Source organism: Lipotes vexillifer, unplaced genomic scaffold, assembly GCF_000442215.2.
Source record: "Lipotes vexillifer unplaced genomic scaffold, Lipotes_vexillifer_v1.1 scaffold912, whole genome shotgun sequence".
In the NCBI taxonomy this organism is placed as follows: Eukaryota; Metazoa; Chordata; class Mammalia; order Artiodactyla; family Lipotidae; genus Lipotes; species Lipotes vexillifer.
Genome location: NW_006782931.1, coordinates 894326 through 910313, shown reverse-complemented (window position 1 = coordinate 910313; position 15988 = coordinate 894326). Strand labels below are relative to the sequence as shown.

The window sequence follows — 15988 nt, the reverse complement described above, 5'->3', positions numbered from 1 at the left end:
TGCTGAACCTAGTGGTAGGATGATCCCAGATTCTCCTGGGAAAGAAGCAGAATTCTGTTCCCCATCTTCTTTCCTCTCCTGTAGCCCTGCTTCACACTCCAAGGCCAACTCCCACCTTTTACTCTACAGCACTTGTTGGAGTGGAAAGAGAAGCAGGAGGGTTGCGCTTGTAATTGATGGTCATTTCAACGGTGTTCAGTGAGGACCTACTGTGTGCTTGTCACCTTGTTCAGTACTTTTTAGGGATGGCAAATAAATAAGTCACAGTGGTGCCTGAATCTACTTCAGAAACATGCCTTCTGTCTACTGTGCCTTTGGCTGCAAAAGGCCATCACATACAGAAAACGGTGATGAATTTATATATTTATATATATATAAATTAAAAATTTAAAAGACATTCTCTATATATTCTAGATAATTTAAAAATATTCTTTTTGTGGTATAGGTTGAAAACATCGTGATTGGATTCAGGAACTCAGTTTGTGCTGTGGCTCTTTCATTCACTAACCTGGGCAAGTCACTTAATCCCTCTAAGCCTTAGCCTCTTCATCTATAAAATGATGAAAAACCTCATCATTTCCAAGGTCTCTTTCTACTCTGATATACCATCATTTTAGGAACTGATAGTGACCGTTTATTCAAACCTAGACTCTTTTCCTCCCATCCTTTTTAATATTTCCTCAAAAAGACTGAAATTGAATATTGAGGGAAATGGAATTCCCTCAAGAGTACTGAAATTGAATAGTCCTTCAAGAATATTAAAATTCAAGAAGTCTTTGCTTATTTATTAAGAGCCAAAAGGGGAGGTTATGCCCCATCTTTAAAACCATCGATCTTTCGGGGCCAAATGTCACACCCTCCTAATGTCCTTACAGCTTCTGTCATAATTTACTTCTTGAGGGCATGTCCAGCTGATCTTCTGAGGGAAACTGTAAATTCCCCAAGGACAGAGGTCACTGCTTGTATTTATCCTAAAGCTCTACATAAGACTCCGAGGCAACACTTAATGAATAGTCATCCCACTTAATGAATAGTTATACGAACACATGAGAGAAAGTCCACCTCATGACACTTCAAGTCTCCACATTACAGGTTAAGTCACAGGCCTTGGCATGAAACCTCAGCTTTACACATGAAATCCCTCATTTAAAAATTAAGTCACATTTTGGGCTGATTAAAAAAAAGAGAAACACTACTTCTATGTCCATAAAGTACCTAAAGAAAGTAACAGACTCTGATGAATAAACCAAGACTTCTGATTGCGGAAAGCCCTAAAATTAAGAATCTAACTAGTGATTTTTTTTTCCCATCCAGTTTGATTCAAATGGGAAGACGTCATGCTCTTCAAACTCCACGTTCACGGTCACACTGCATTAGCACTGGAATGCTACAGATCTGGCTCCCAGACCGTACACACTTCACTGGTGGAGCTGCGGTAGCAGCTACACCTCCTAGGCTTTCAGCTCTGTTAGCAGAGGCGACAAGGAAGGGTTATTAGGGAGGAAAAGCCCACAGTAAGCTCCATAACTCAGTGTGGGGCAAGAGTCTCTGGGCCCCAGGCTCTAGACGAGCAGCTCAGCCAGATGAAATCCAACACAAAACAAATCACATCCTTCACGGAGCTGATTTTCTGCCGCTTCCTAAGATAACTGGAGGTTTATGCAGCCACCGTTGAGGTGAAAACCCATGTGGGGGCATCTCTGAAATCTGAGTGGGCAGGGGTAGACCCTATGCTTTGGTATATCATCAATTTGGGGTGTGAAAATGCAAAGTTTAGTTATTTTTCCCCGCGGAAGCCCATAACGTATGTATGTGTATGTATGCGTGGTGTGTAATTATTCATATTTCTCACATTTTCCTTTTTTTTTTTTTCCCCTACGAATGATGGTTTTCTCTTCCTGAGATAGCCAGCACACGTGCTCTAATAATTGCCTTTTAAAAAAAAGTAAGACAAAAACAAGCTTCTTTATCCTATCCCACCAATTCCCAGACTCTGTGGGGAAGAGAAGCAGAGTCCTAATCCATGGGACAAAAGGGTTGTAGCTTGCACGTGGCTGAGTCCAGCCATGGGCATCAATGAGTGTTGATGGTGTCTCAGCAATTGTTGTTATTTTTAAATAACTATTTTATGCCAGGAACTATGTTAGACTCTTCAATCAGAGGTCCTTATGTTTGGGGGTGCTGTAGTCTGAATGTTTGCATCCCCCAAATTCATATGTTGAAATCCTAACTCCTTCAAGGTGATGATATTAAGAGGTAGGGACTTTGGGAGATGATTAGGTCACGAAGGTGGAGCCCTCCTGGTTGGGATTGGTGTCCTCATAACAGAGACCCCTGAGAGCTGGCTCATCCCTTCAGCCATATGAGGGCCCAGTAAGAAGCCATTATTCTGCAGCCACATAGAGGGCCTTCACCAGAGCCTGACCGACCATGAGGGCACCTGGATTCTGAACTTCCAGTCTCTAGAAGCGTGAGAAACAATCTTCTGTTGCTTATAAGCCACCCAATCTGTGGCTATTTTGCTATAGCAGCCGGAACGGACAAAGACAGGGGGTGTACACGTGGGGACTTTAGGTGGGCTAGACTACGAACCTCCTGAAATTTTACAAAAAATTTTGCATTTATGAATTTTTCTCGACAAGGTAATCTAGCGTTTTCGTCTGATTCTCCAGGAAGTCCTTAACATAGAAGGAGTTAAGAGCGACTGCTGTACTTCTGTTACCTCTATTTGCCAACCCCTACCCAAATATGGGCAATCTTGCTCCATAAGTTTCTACACAGAGACTAGCATCTATGGCTTAGCAAGGTTAAGTGACTTGCCCAGGTTACACAGTGAGTCAGCAGTAGAGCTAGGGTTCTAACTGACGTCTGCTTGGCTTGCTTGGCCCCAAGGTCTGTGTTCTTTCTACTGGGGGGCCCTAAGGTGGGGAGAAGGGAAGGGATATTGATTTTACCTTTATGCACTTAATTGGATCAGGGACAGGAGGAGGTAGAGGGTGGATAAGACAGTCACCCCCAGTGGGGTCCACAGGGGGCAGCCGGCCTCGAGGTGTTTACCTAGGATCAGTAGCTGGGTGTTCTCAGTCAGCTCCCCGTGCAGATTGGCCGCCCTGCAGGAGTACAGGCCCTGATCCGAGGAGGACACGGCTGTAAGCAGCAAGGAGCCCTCGTGCAGATGGTGAGGGGAGCCCAGTTTGCTTTTATTCCTGAACCAAGTGACTTCGGCTTCAGGCACACCTAGGAGGAAAAAAAATAAACTCATCAGCCAACACATTCAGGTGACCCTGGAGGCATTTATAGCCTCTTGCCAGGGCCCGACCCAGGGCTGCTCTGCAGGAAGCATGTGCCTGGGCGTCTTCTACTCCCCTTCAGCCAAACTAAATAATGCTTCTGACCTCTCAGCTGTCTTGAGATCTTTTGCCTTTTAAACCTTACACTGATGAGTCAGGAAGAGAGAGGCCAGTTCAAGAAGAGGAAGGAGGCAGCTGGGAAAAGGGCACTTGCCAGGGTGGAAGGAGTGAACCCAAATTCTTTGGAGAAAACACCTCAGAACCGAATGTATACACCAGGGCAAATGAATGACTGACAACTACATGAAACAAACCTAACGTTAAATAAGAAAAGCCAGACGTGAAAGAATACACACAGTACACAGTATGATGTTGTTTCTGAAAGTAGAAAACAAAAATTGGTAACATCAGTACTCTGTTGTCAGCAGTCAGAGTGGGGGGTTCCTCTGAGAGGCTGGGATGGACTGGGAGGGGTTGTGACTGAGAGTGGGGAGCTTGGTTGCTAGTAATCCTCTGTCTTTTAACTTGGGGGCTGGTTTGGTGGGCTTGGGACCTTTATGATATGTGCACTTTTCTGTATAAATATTATATCTCAGTAGAAAGCTAAAAGCTACAAAATGTTGATATATTCATGAACCAGACAAATGAAAGCTGCTAGATCCTTACCAGAGTTGACACTCCATGTAGAAAACAAGCCTGTATTTTTTGAAGCCTAAGTATTTTCTTAGAACAAGAAAAGACTGAACTATCAGTATCACCACAGAAAAAGACAAAAAGAAAGTGTTCTGCTCTCTCCTCAATCTAAGTTATTGTTGTGAGAGAGAGCTGGGGAGAGTATGCACATCTGAATTGGGATGGGGTTCCTGTCTTTGGAAGTCAGGCTCTATCCTCTAGGAGTGTTATGGACTAAATGTCTGTGTCCTTTGTAAATTCATATGTTGAAGTCCTAACCACCATCAGTGTGATGGTGTTAGGAGGTGAGGCCTTTGGAGATTGTTAGGTTTAGATGAGATTGTGATGAGGGGGGTGGCCCTTGTGATGGGATTAGTACCCTTATAAGAAGAGACCCTCTCTTTCTCTCTCTTCATCTTGCTGTGAGGACACAGCAAGAGATAGCTGTCTGCAAGCCAGGAAGAGTCCTGGTCAGGAACTGAATGGGCTGGCACCTTGATCTTGGAATTCCCAGCCTCCAGAACCATGGGAAATAAACTTCTGCTGTTTAAGCCACCCAATGTATGGCATTTTGTTATAGCAGCCTGAGTAGACTAAGACAAAAGAATGGCTTTAATTCCTGAGGAAGTTTCCCTGTGGGTCACATGCTGGTAAGCAGGCCCCAGTTTAGGACAAGGCTTCTGAGATGGTCTGCATAGGAGGCCAAGCTCTGAGTGAGCTGAGAGACAGAAAGTGTGTGGCATTAATTCACATGTCTCCAGGGAGTAGAAAGCTCCATCCCTTGCACTGTCTAGCCTGCTGACTCAGCTCACACCGTTTGCTCATAAAATTCTTGGACATGTATCCAGGGCAGGTTTAGAATGTCAGATCCAGGTAAACAGGGTCAAAGCCAGGAACAGTCAGAGCCAGAGCTTTAGTCCTGTGCTTTCCCTGAGTTGGGGATGGATTTTGCCCTTGGGGCAAGGGCAGCCTTACCCTTCATGGGCAGCCTACTGTTGAAAATGAAGACACCTTCAAGTAGTTACCTGTGTACCTGTTGCTTTTCCTTGATGAACAAAATTTACCCACAGTCTACTTTGTAACAGCCAGCTCATCAGCCCTCATTATGACCCCTTGAGCACTTGCTGTTCCTGAACTCCCAGTGTCAGGAAGTGGGGTGGGATGGAAGGGTGGTCTCATATGTTCCCTCACTAACAATGAGCTACCTTGTGTGAATTCATTGGTGTCCCTGCGGGCCTCCTGCCTCAGGTGGAGTTTCCAGTGGTGGAATGGTGGCCTAAGGTGTGTGGCCCAAGTGTTTGGCCAATCTGTAGGACTTTTCTCCCTGTAAATGGGGAACAGGAGAGTGACTCTCTGGTCCTCTCTCTTTTGTTGTTGTTCAGATTACCCATAATTCAATGTGAATCACTAGGGACTGGCAGGAGGGCCGGAGAAAGGAGGCAAGGCTGCTGAAAGGGGGTGGAGACTTGGATACTGCAGCCCTGTCCCATCAGGGAGGGGCACACACTGTGAAACTTAAGGCTCAGGTGCATGAGAGGGGCCAGGCTGGCACTATCTCTAAATACACCTGGAGAAAAGATGCAGGTGAGAGGCAGAAAAGATGATTTTTCATTGCAGCACCACTAGGGAGAGCAAGAGCATCATGATGCCCAGCCAGGCCAGCTTAGACTTTGGTCCCTGAGCTCCGTTTTCATGTTGGGGAAAAAAAAAATTCCATGGCATTCAGGAGAAAGCCTCTGAAAAGTAGGTTGAAGAAAACCCTGCCAGTCATTTCTCTCCTGAAAGTGCAAGGAAAAATGAGGTCCTACAAACCATCTTTTGCAAGTGTTCACCCACTTTTCCCTCACCATGAACTGATTACACATAGCACTTGTCACTGGCACCTTCCTTGGAGGAGGGCTGCGGGCAGTAAGCACACAATCCCTGATAGGAACTGAGGCTGTTCTAGAGCGAGGAGGCAGGGTCAGAGAACCAGACTAATGGGCTGTCAGTTCCACCAGCAAAAGCGTGATGACTAAGTGAATGGTCGGGGGGAATGCTGTCTCTCCATGACAGTGTCCATGGGCCATGGCATGTGTGTCTCCAGAGCCAACACTGGGTTTACACGGTCAGCTCCTGCAGCAAGACTTGCTGCTCCCCTATGTGTCATTCACTGGTCAGGGCTTATGTGACTGTAGGGCAGCCAGAGGGGAGACACGGATGGTGAGAAAGAAGAGGAGGAGGGAGAGAGAGATGACCCAGGGATGGAGCCATTTCTCATGTGTCTCCAGGAAGTGGGGGTAAGCTTCTTCCTTCATCACTTCATCACTCTTGGCCTCATGCCCCTTTGAAAGCAAGTCTGTTCAACAGGACAAAACAGAGTCTTTGCTAAAAGGGCCGAATTCCTCAGTTGAGAGCAGGGGAGTTCATGGGAGAAATGGACATGTTCAGGATAACGAAGGGTAGAAGGAAGTGACCTCCAGTCTCTGTAAAACCGCGACCACAGAAGTGACAGCAGTGCCGAGGGAAGCCAAATGATGTAGGAATCATTCTTTACTACATAGATTAGCAAACCTCTCTTAGACTCCCTCAAACACGGACCTGCATCAAGAATTTGCCAATGGAGATGGAGTTGCTAGTGTCACATTTTGGGGGATTCCTGCCTGCGGTCATGCGCCTTAAGGAGAGAATGACACCAAAAAGATACTTTGGAATGACAGCCAGTCCTGCCATGACCGGTTCTGACATATTACAAACAAAGTTGGAACAAGGGGAGAAGAAAAATAAACGATGCACCAGAGATCTCTTTTTTCTTTTTCTCTCAAGAGATGACAATGATGCTTCAGAAAATATCACCAGCCCTCATATATGCCAGAGTCCCTGGAAAAGGTACCAGATATACATACCTAACAATGATGTTTAGAATACCTAGACATTGGGAATGCACCAAGGTCAGGAGCTATACAAAAATATCCTGAACACATTAGATGGAGAAAGAACATTTACTGAGTATTTGCTATCAGCCAAACATTTCATAAACATAGTCACTCATTTTTCACAAAGGTCCTACGAAGCATTGTTATTAACTCCATCTTACTGATGAGGAAATTGGGACCTGAAGAGATTATGAAATCTGCCTAAAATGACATTAGTTTGGATTCCTGAATGATTACATGGGGACAGAGTCCCTGTACCTCCTCTCTACCTCATAGTCAATCAGTGATCTACAAATGGCAGGTGGGGATCCAAACTCAGATACATTTAATGCTAGGGATCCCCTTCCTAACAAGTACATGACACCGCCTGCCATTATACCAGCCTGCTTCCTTAGAAGAGGTATGAATTGCTGCACTATTATTTCTGGTATCAAATCCTTAAATATTTCCTACTTTGGGGATTAACCTTTCTGCTGTAGTTGTAACACCAAGATTATTGTTAAGAGAGAACTTTCTAGAATCCATTTGTGCTGGCTTTGCTAGTGCTCTTCTTGGTGAGAAGCTTAGTCAGGTTGTGGAAGGTTTTTTTTTTTTTTTTTTCCCCCAAGCCTGTTTTGATGTGCCAGCACATTCTACAGAAAGAAATGTCTGAAGAATGACAAAAAATATACTCCACCACAGAACAAAGTCCAAAGCTATGCTGTTGACAAGTGAGTTGGATAGGCTCCACACTCTGGACTCCCTGGTATGATCTGTGTCTAAAAAAGGAAGGAAAAGGACCTGCCTTTACTTTTCCCCCTTTGTGGTATATCTTATCAATAACACAGTGCTCTTCCTGCTGCTTGAAAGGATCAGTAAATGAGTGTAGTCATAATGGGATGTAACTTGATATGATTATGAGGATTAGTGTCTTTAATCTCCACTGAGCTGCCAGGTAGGGTGATGTATAATCATCTTTTTTTAAATCCCAGACAGGATATTCTTGTTAACTAGACCACTTGTTACACTTGGAAGGCTGCTTGCACCATGGCGACTTGTCAACATCTTGAGGTGGGGCATCCACTGAAAGGTACACCTTGACATGATAAATTCTAGAAGTTTCTTTGATGGCTTGGTGCAAGACAAGGAAAGGATACAGTAGCTTAAATGTCAGCCTTGGCAATTATTCTAAAGAACCATGTAAGTCTGGAAAGGTTTTCAGCCTTCCACATTTCTTCACACTGACTGTGGCAGACACTGATAGCTGTTTCTTCTTTTTCCTGGGTACCCAGCCCGGCTATATTTCCCAGCAGCCCTTGTAGCTGTGAGTAGCCATGTGACTAAGAAGGAATGTGAGAAGTAGAAATGTGTGCTCCTTCCAGGTGTCACCCTTAAAATCTTCTCAACCATCGTCTACACTTTGTTTTTCCCCTCTTCTGGTTGACAGGATAGAGAGAACCTCTGGGGAGACCTCGGAAGGCATGTATTCAAGATAACATAGCCACCAGTGTTCTGTGATGCTGAAGGACTGTGGGGGGAAGATCCCTTCCAGCTGACCAGGACCACTCTTTGGACTCCTAGGTAGGCAGTAATAAACTTCTATTGTGTTTGAGTCATTACACATTTGGGAATCTACTCGTTACCAGAGTCTAGCCTTCCCTAGCTAATACACTGCCTATCATTGACTCCTCAACTAGTTATTTCTACATGACCAGTCCTCACAATTTTATATCCTAAGTCTGCAAAAGCTACTCTTGCTCCAAACTGTACCATAATCTAGGAAAGCATATAAGATCTAGCCCTTGCCTACTATTCTCCACCTCCCAGCCACATGTCACACTGCTTTCTTCTCTGCTCTCCATCCTACAGACACACCGGCCACATTTCACTCCTTCAGATGCAACACACTCTTTCTTCCTCAGGTACACCCTGTTCCCAATGACTGAAACACTCCCTCCTCCTCCAACCCTTTATCTCCTACTCAGTTTTCTGAATTTTCTTAAATAGAGAACAAGTTTGGGAGTGGTATTAAGGGATTGGATCAGTTTTCAAGAAAAAGCCTCACCATACTCATTGCTTAATGCTTTTTATGCTTAAGAGTTGGGAAGAATTTGTGAGGCTGAATTTTACACGTTGAAAACATATGTATGCAAAAAGTTATTTAATGAAAAACTGCTAACAACTCAAACATGTAAGGACATGAGTTATTCTAGGTAAATTATGTAATATTTTTAAAATACACTATTATATAGCCATTAAAATTATGTCACAAGACAGCCATAAAAGCTACTTGTAGTATCAAAGTAAAACTAGTTTTTTCTGCCATTTAGCATTATGGCTGTCAGAATTTTGACTGGAGACTCAGCTCAAGAATGATTTCTTTGTCCAGTAAATTCACAGACCAACAGTTTAATCAAAAGCAGGCTCTTTCCCATCTACATTGAATAAAAATCTTACTTAACAAAAGGCATAATGGCAGAGACACACATTTATCTTAGTTAACCATGATTAATACAAATGGCCCTATGAATCAACATAAAAGCAAAGAACGTAATGTCCATAGCCAGGCAAAAACTGGACCTAACAACCTAGGATTTCACCATCAGGTTACCGAGAGTGAGTCTTTGGATGAAGTCGGGAGACACGGCCTTAGGTGGCATGGAAGAGTTGACCAAAGCTGGTTTGACTGTCTTGGGTTCCCCATGATAAATACTTCTCCACCTGGATTCTGGTTCTCTCAGTCTCCCTCAGATGCCCAATTCCTTGCTTTGCTGCCCTTTGCTTCCCATTCTTTTAGTCCTACCAATCCCAGCGCTCAAGAGGAGACCCAACATGGTCCATCATATCTCCAGTTGGTGTCCTGTCTCCAAGGCCCATGTTCCTAGTGATCACGTGAGGAGTGATGGTCCTGCACAGAGGACCCCGCCTCTACCACCAGTCTGTGTATAGAGGGGCAACTCATTCATGGGAAGCCCTGTCAGAGATTCTGTCCTACTCCCAATCTCAGAGTAGAGGGCCTGAAGGGATTTCGTTCCAGAAGCTTTCACTGATGAGGTTGGATGCACAGGCCAAGGGAAGCTTTACCAAGAAGAAGCTAATGCATGATGACAGAGAGAGATTTATACTTTTGGGTTCCTGGAGCTACCAGAACATTTCACAGAAAAACCAGACCTGGCTGTTCTTTGGAAACAACATGCTCTAGATGAAGATTCTCCTCCTACTTCTTTTCAAATGGGTTCTCTCTGGCCTTAAAAATCACAAGTGGAGGTAAATCTTCCAACGTTGGGGTTGAGATCTAAGATGAAGAAACCCCCAGAGCAGGGGGTGCCAATGCCTGTCCTTTTTGCAGACAGGCTATGACTGGGGAGCTGTGGTTTGGGTGCCGCAGGAAGGTATATCTGATGAGGACAGCAATCAGGGGACTGTGGCTGGGCACAAGAGCCATCCATTTTTTCTTTGCACTGTGGGTGTGAAAACCCTTGGGGTAGACAGGCTAGCAGTTCACGGGAAGGGAGAATTGGTAGCTGAGCTTTGCTCCGGTCTATGTGGGTGTTTTTTATTTTTTAATTGATGGTAGATGCCTTTATAAAGAGCATTCTACAACCTCCTCTGGTCCACTACTCCTCCACTTCCCTGTGACTTTCTGGTCCCTTTAGGCCTCTGAGTTTGCAAGGCCTACCCAAGGGCAATGTCTATATCCACTCCTAACAGCATTGGCTGTTTTCATTAATGACTCCTACCCACTTCTGAAGTGAGTAAGCTCCAGGTTCCTGTTGGCCTTACCCCTGCCATCCACTCCTGAGCTTTCCACCACCACTGCCCTGAGTTCAGGCCCCAGCACCTCTGCTCTAAACTACTGTGATGGCTTCTTTTTTTTCTGGATATAAATTTATTTATTTATTTATTTAGGCTGTGTTGGGTCTTCATTGCTGTGCACGGGTTTTCTCTAGTTGCGGCAAGCGGGGGCTACTCTTTGCTGCGGTGCACGGGCTTCTCATTGCAGTGGCTTGTCTTGCTGCAGAGCACGGGCTCTAGGCACACGGGCTTCAGTAGTTGTGGCACACGGGCTCAGTAGCTGTGGCGCACGGGCTTAGCTGCTCCGTGGCATGTGGGATCTTCCTAGACTGGGGCTCGAACCCGTGTCCCCTGCATTGGCAGGCGGATTCTTAACCACTGCACCACCAGGCAAGCCCTACTATGATGGCTTCTTAACTGGACTCTCTGTCCCTGTATTTCTTTTCTTCAACCCATTTTATGCACTGCATGGCCCCTCAATGTCACTTTCAATCTGCCTTTGTCTGAACTCCTCATCCAAGCGTTCAAAGTCTGCCACGGCACAGGTGCAACCCACGTTACTAAAGTTTAAGCCCCACCACCCCATCTATGTACTCTGGGCTCTGGCCAGACCAAAGCACACGCTGTTCCCCTGAAGTCCTGCAGCTTCCCTACTTGCATGAATTTTCTCACACTCTGTCATCACCCTGGAACACCCTCTGCCCCCATCTTTGCATGCTCACATTCTACCAGTATGCAAGATGGAGATAAAAACCATCTCTTCTCCCTTCATCTGTCCCAGTTTTCCTCCTCTCAACTTCCGGCAGCACTTTCCACTTTCGGAGTGACTGAGGTTCATGCTTGAGTCTTCCTACTAGCCCCAAATCCCTGAGAGTAGAATTTGTACTTATCTTTTCAGCCCCCAACCTAGCACAGGGCTCCATGAATATTTGAACAAATGAATTAACATATGAATGCATTTCTCACCTGCAACTTGGCAGTTAATAGTCACATTCACGCCTCCAACTGTTTTGACGGTGCCTCCTACATCAACTGTGATCGCGGGTTCCTCCGTGTTGAACACAGTCCCTCGGGATGTTTTCACTAGTGGCTTTCCTGAGGGTGAGAAGGAGCGTGACATTTTATTAGATGGTGGCTTTGGGTATTCCCTTGAAACACGAGATGACCAACAAGGAAAAGGGACATACCCCGGCTTTTCCCACCGACCGCGTTTTCCTTTGATAAAACTCTAACTCTATACTATAAAAACCATCCGTCCACGCACCTACCCGTCTAGCTACCATAGAATTGTCACAAAAAGGATCTGAGGAGAGAGCACGGTATCCAACAAGTTGGGATGATTTATCCATCTTATCATTAAACTAACAAATGATCCAATACATTCTGTTTTTATGGGCTTAATTCAATTTTTAAATTTTGAGACAGTTGTAGATTCACATGCAGTTATAAGAAATAACACAGAGCAACCCTGCGTACTCTCTACCCAGTTTCCCCCAACGGTAAATATCTTACAAAACTAGAGGTCAATGTCATGACTAGAACACTGACATTGACGAAATTAAGGTACAGAACAACATTTCCATCACTGCAAGGATCCCTTATGCTGCCCCCAGCCCTGCCTTAAGCCTTTGGCAACCATTAATCTGTTCTCCATTTCTTATAATTTTGGCATTTCAAGAATGTTATACAAATGGAATCATACGGTATGTAACTTTTTTTGATGGGCTTTTTTTCACTCAGAATAATTCTCTGGAGATTCTTCCAGGTCTCACATGGTACCATGGTGGCATGTATCAATAGTTTGCTCCCTTTTATTGCTGAGTAGTATTCCATGGTATGGACGTACCAAGTATGTTCAGCCATTCACACGTTGAAGGACATCTGGGTTGTTTCCACATTTTGGCTATTCAAATACAGCATCTATATACATTCCTGTACAAGTTTCTGTGTGAACATTTGTCTTCATTTTCTATGGGATAAGTGCCCAGTGTAATTGCTAGGTCATACAGTAGATTTTTAAGGAACCGCTGAACTGTTTTCCAGAGTGGCTGTATCATTTCACATTCCCACCAGTAATGTATGAGTAATTTAGTTTCTCTGCTTCCTTGTTAGCATTTCACATTATCATTAGTTTTAATTTTAGCCTTTCTGATAGGTGTGTATTGATATCTCATTGTGGTTTTTAAAAATTTGCATTTCCCCAATGGCTAATGATATTGAACATCTTTTCATGTGCTTATTTTTCATCTTTATATCTTTGATGAAATGTCTCTTCATGTCCTTTAGCATTTTATAATTGGATTATTTTTTACTACTGAGTTCTGAGAGCTCTATACATTCTAGATGTAAGTCATTTATCAGATATGTGGTTTGTAATAAATTTCTCCCAGTCTATAGATTTTTTCCCCTATCTTCTTTAAAAAAATTTTTTCTGAATTTATTTATTTTTGGCTGCATTAGGTCTTCGTTGCTGTGCGCGGGCTTTTTCTAGCTGCGGCGAGCCGGGGCTACTCTTCGTTGCGGTGTGTGGGCTTCTCACTGCGGTAGCTTCTCTTGTTGCAGAGCACGGGCTCTAGGCGCGCTGGCTTCAGTAGTTGTGGCGCACGGGCTTAGCTGCTCTGGGGCACCTGGGATCTTCCTGGACCAGGGATCGAACCTGTGTTCTCTGCATTGGCTGGCAGATTCTTATCCACTGTGCCACCAAGGAAGCCCGGGCGCCACCACGGAAGCCCTCCCCTATCTTCTTAACAGGATCTTCCACAGAGCAAAAGTTTTTAACTTTGATGAAGTCCAATTTATCGAGTTTTCCTTTCATGGATCATGCTTTTAATGTTAAGTGTAAGATCTATTTACCTAGACCAAGATCCTAAAAATTTTTTCCTATTTTTCTCCTAAAAGTTTCCTAGTTTTACATTTTACATTTAAGTCTGTGATATATTTTGAGTTAATTTTCGTGTAAGGCGTGAGACTTAGGTCAAAGTTTATTCGTTTTTTGCCTATGGATGTCCAATTGCTCCACCACCATTAACTGAACAAGCTATCTTTCTTCCACGGAATTGCTTTTGTGTTTGTCAGCATCAGCTGAGTATATTTTTGTGGCTCTACTTCTGGGTTCTTGTTTCTGTTCCACTGATTTATGTGTCTATCTCTCTACCAATACCACACACTCTTAATTATTGTAGTTATATAATTAATCTTGAAATTGATCCTTGAGTCTGATTCTTCCCACTTTATTATTCTTTGCTATGCTAGTTTCTTTGCCTTTCTACATAAATGTTAGAATAGCCTTGTCTACAACTATAATATTTTGCTGGGATTCGGATAGGAAATATACAAACATGTATAACAATTTAGAGAGAACTGACATCTTTACTGTGTTGAGTCTTCCAATCCATGAACACTGTATGTCTATGTATTTAGATCTCCTTTACTTTCTTTCATCAGAGTTTTGTAGTTTCCAGTGTACAAGTCCTGGACATAATTTGTTAGATTTATACCCAATTATTATTTGTTTAAGGGATGGTAAATGATATTGTATTTTCAATTTCAGTGTTCATGTGTTCATTGCTAGTATACAGAAACAGTTGTTTTGTACAGCGTGTGACCTTGCTAAACTTATATATTAGTTCTAGAACTTTTTTGGGTAGATTCCTTGGTATTTTCTAAGTAGGCGATCGTTTCTTCTGCGAACAGTTTTATTCCTTCCTTTTGATCTAGATGCATTTTATTTCCTTTCCTTGGATTATTTCACTGGATAGAACTTCCATCACTACATTGAATGAAAGTGTTAAAAGTAGGTTTTTAGTATGATGAGTGATTTTTCGGTTGAAACCTGGACATTTTCATATCATGTTATACAGCTCTGGACCTTATTTAAATCTGTTTTAGCTGCTGTTCTCTGAAACCACTCAGGTCGGGGAGCAGGGAGATGCCACCTGGTTACTACCCAGTGGAAGCAGAAGTCCAGGTTCTCCACTTGGCTTCCTTTGTGACCCACGTGGGGGCTCTTCTTAACTGCTGGGCCTGGGTAGAGCTTCTTTTGCCCGCCCGCCCCCCACCCCGGCTCTCCATTGACCCTGCCGTGGGAGAGGCCTTGTTAACTGCTGGTGATGAGTGAAAGTCCTAACTCTCCAGGAGGCTTTCTCTACCACCACCCCAGCGGGAAGAGGAAGAGCGACACTCCAGGATGAGGGTAGAAGTCTAGGATCCCCATGTGGTCTCCACATTGTGCCCCTGTGGGGATAAAATCCATCTTCTCTGACGCCACGTCCATGGGGGTGTTGGGGAGCCACGTTTCAGTCTGACGAGGAGTCCAGCCTTCCCATTCAGGCTTTGCTGGTGTGGGTGGTGTTTGGAGTAGAGCAGCATTTTCTAGTTTTCTGTCCAGCTAGGTTGCCCCTTTCCTGTTCCTTTGGGTAGAGGAAGCAGGCTTAAGCTGGGACATTTTTTTCTGTTTCTGTTGCATTTCCTGGCAGCCGCCTTCTTCGGCTCCAAGTCTGGGCTTTATGAGGCAAACAAACAAACAGCCCAGAAAACCCAATGAAGTCACAGCTGTGTCGTCCCTCAGTACCCAAGGTGCCTAGCCAGTCTGTTTTCTCCTCTCTCCTTTTCAGTCTTCTTATGCTTGTTTTATATACAATGTCAGGATTTTAGTTGCATTTACCTGGAGGAATAGGGAAAAAATACATCTATGGCATCTTCCCATAAGTGGAAGTTCTGTGAACATTACACTTTAATAGGCCTTTATCAGCTGGGGATAAAACTACAGCACTTCATGTACATGACCACAAAATACAATGAAAAGATTCATTTATTGAGCACCTTGGGGAAATAAGGGTCCACATGAGATCATTTTCATACACCCAAAGCTTAATTTTTTGTAAGCCAAATGGATTTAATTTTGTTTCAACCATTTTATAGGCAGGACAATCTACAATGGCATTCACTCTTCTGTACCTTCATTAACTGTGAAGAAAACCATAATTCACCAATGCCCTTTGGAGTTTCACACCTGCTTTTCATACATTTTTTTTTCTCCATCATCTATCTATCCTTTCTTCCCGCTTGCAGTCACACAGCTTCATATTAGAAGCTGCCCTTCTTTCTTTTCCTCTCCCCTTTAATTGCCTTCTAGGCATGAGTTATTAGCTCATTAGAACTATCAATATGTTTAAGGACAGAAACTTGAGGAAGGTTCTGAGGAGTTCACCTTTGAATATATGCATAGGCTGTCTATCTGTTTTGACTGGGATCCTTTTCCTTATCTCACCTATATTCAATGTGTTTGAGATTATGTATGACCCGACGTGAAGGTGAGTGATTTCGTACTACAATGCT

At 43.9% G+C, this 15988-nt stretch overlaps 1 protein-coding gene across 1 annotated transcript in view; it reads right to left on the bottom strand.

The window, feature by feature from the left end:
* ADAMTSL1 (ADAMTS like 1) overlaps positions 1 to 15988 on the bottom strand; it is a 472821-nt gene that overhangs the window by 93924 nt on the left and 362909 nt on the right. The window contains exons 21-22 of the mRNA XM_007455564.1: positions 11618 to 11746; positions 3058 to 3237 (exon numbers count right to left, since the gene is read on the bottom strand). Of these exons, the coding sequence (XP_007455626.1) occupies positions 3058 to 3237; positions 11618 to 11746 (309 nt within the window). The remainder of the gene's footprint in view (positions 1 to 3057; positions 3238 to 11617; positions 11747 to 15988) is intronic.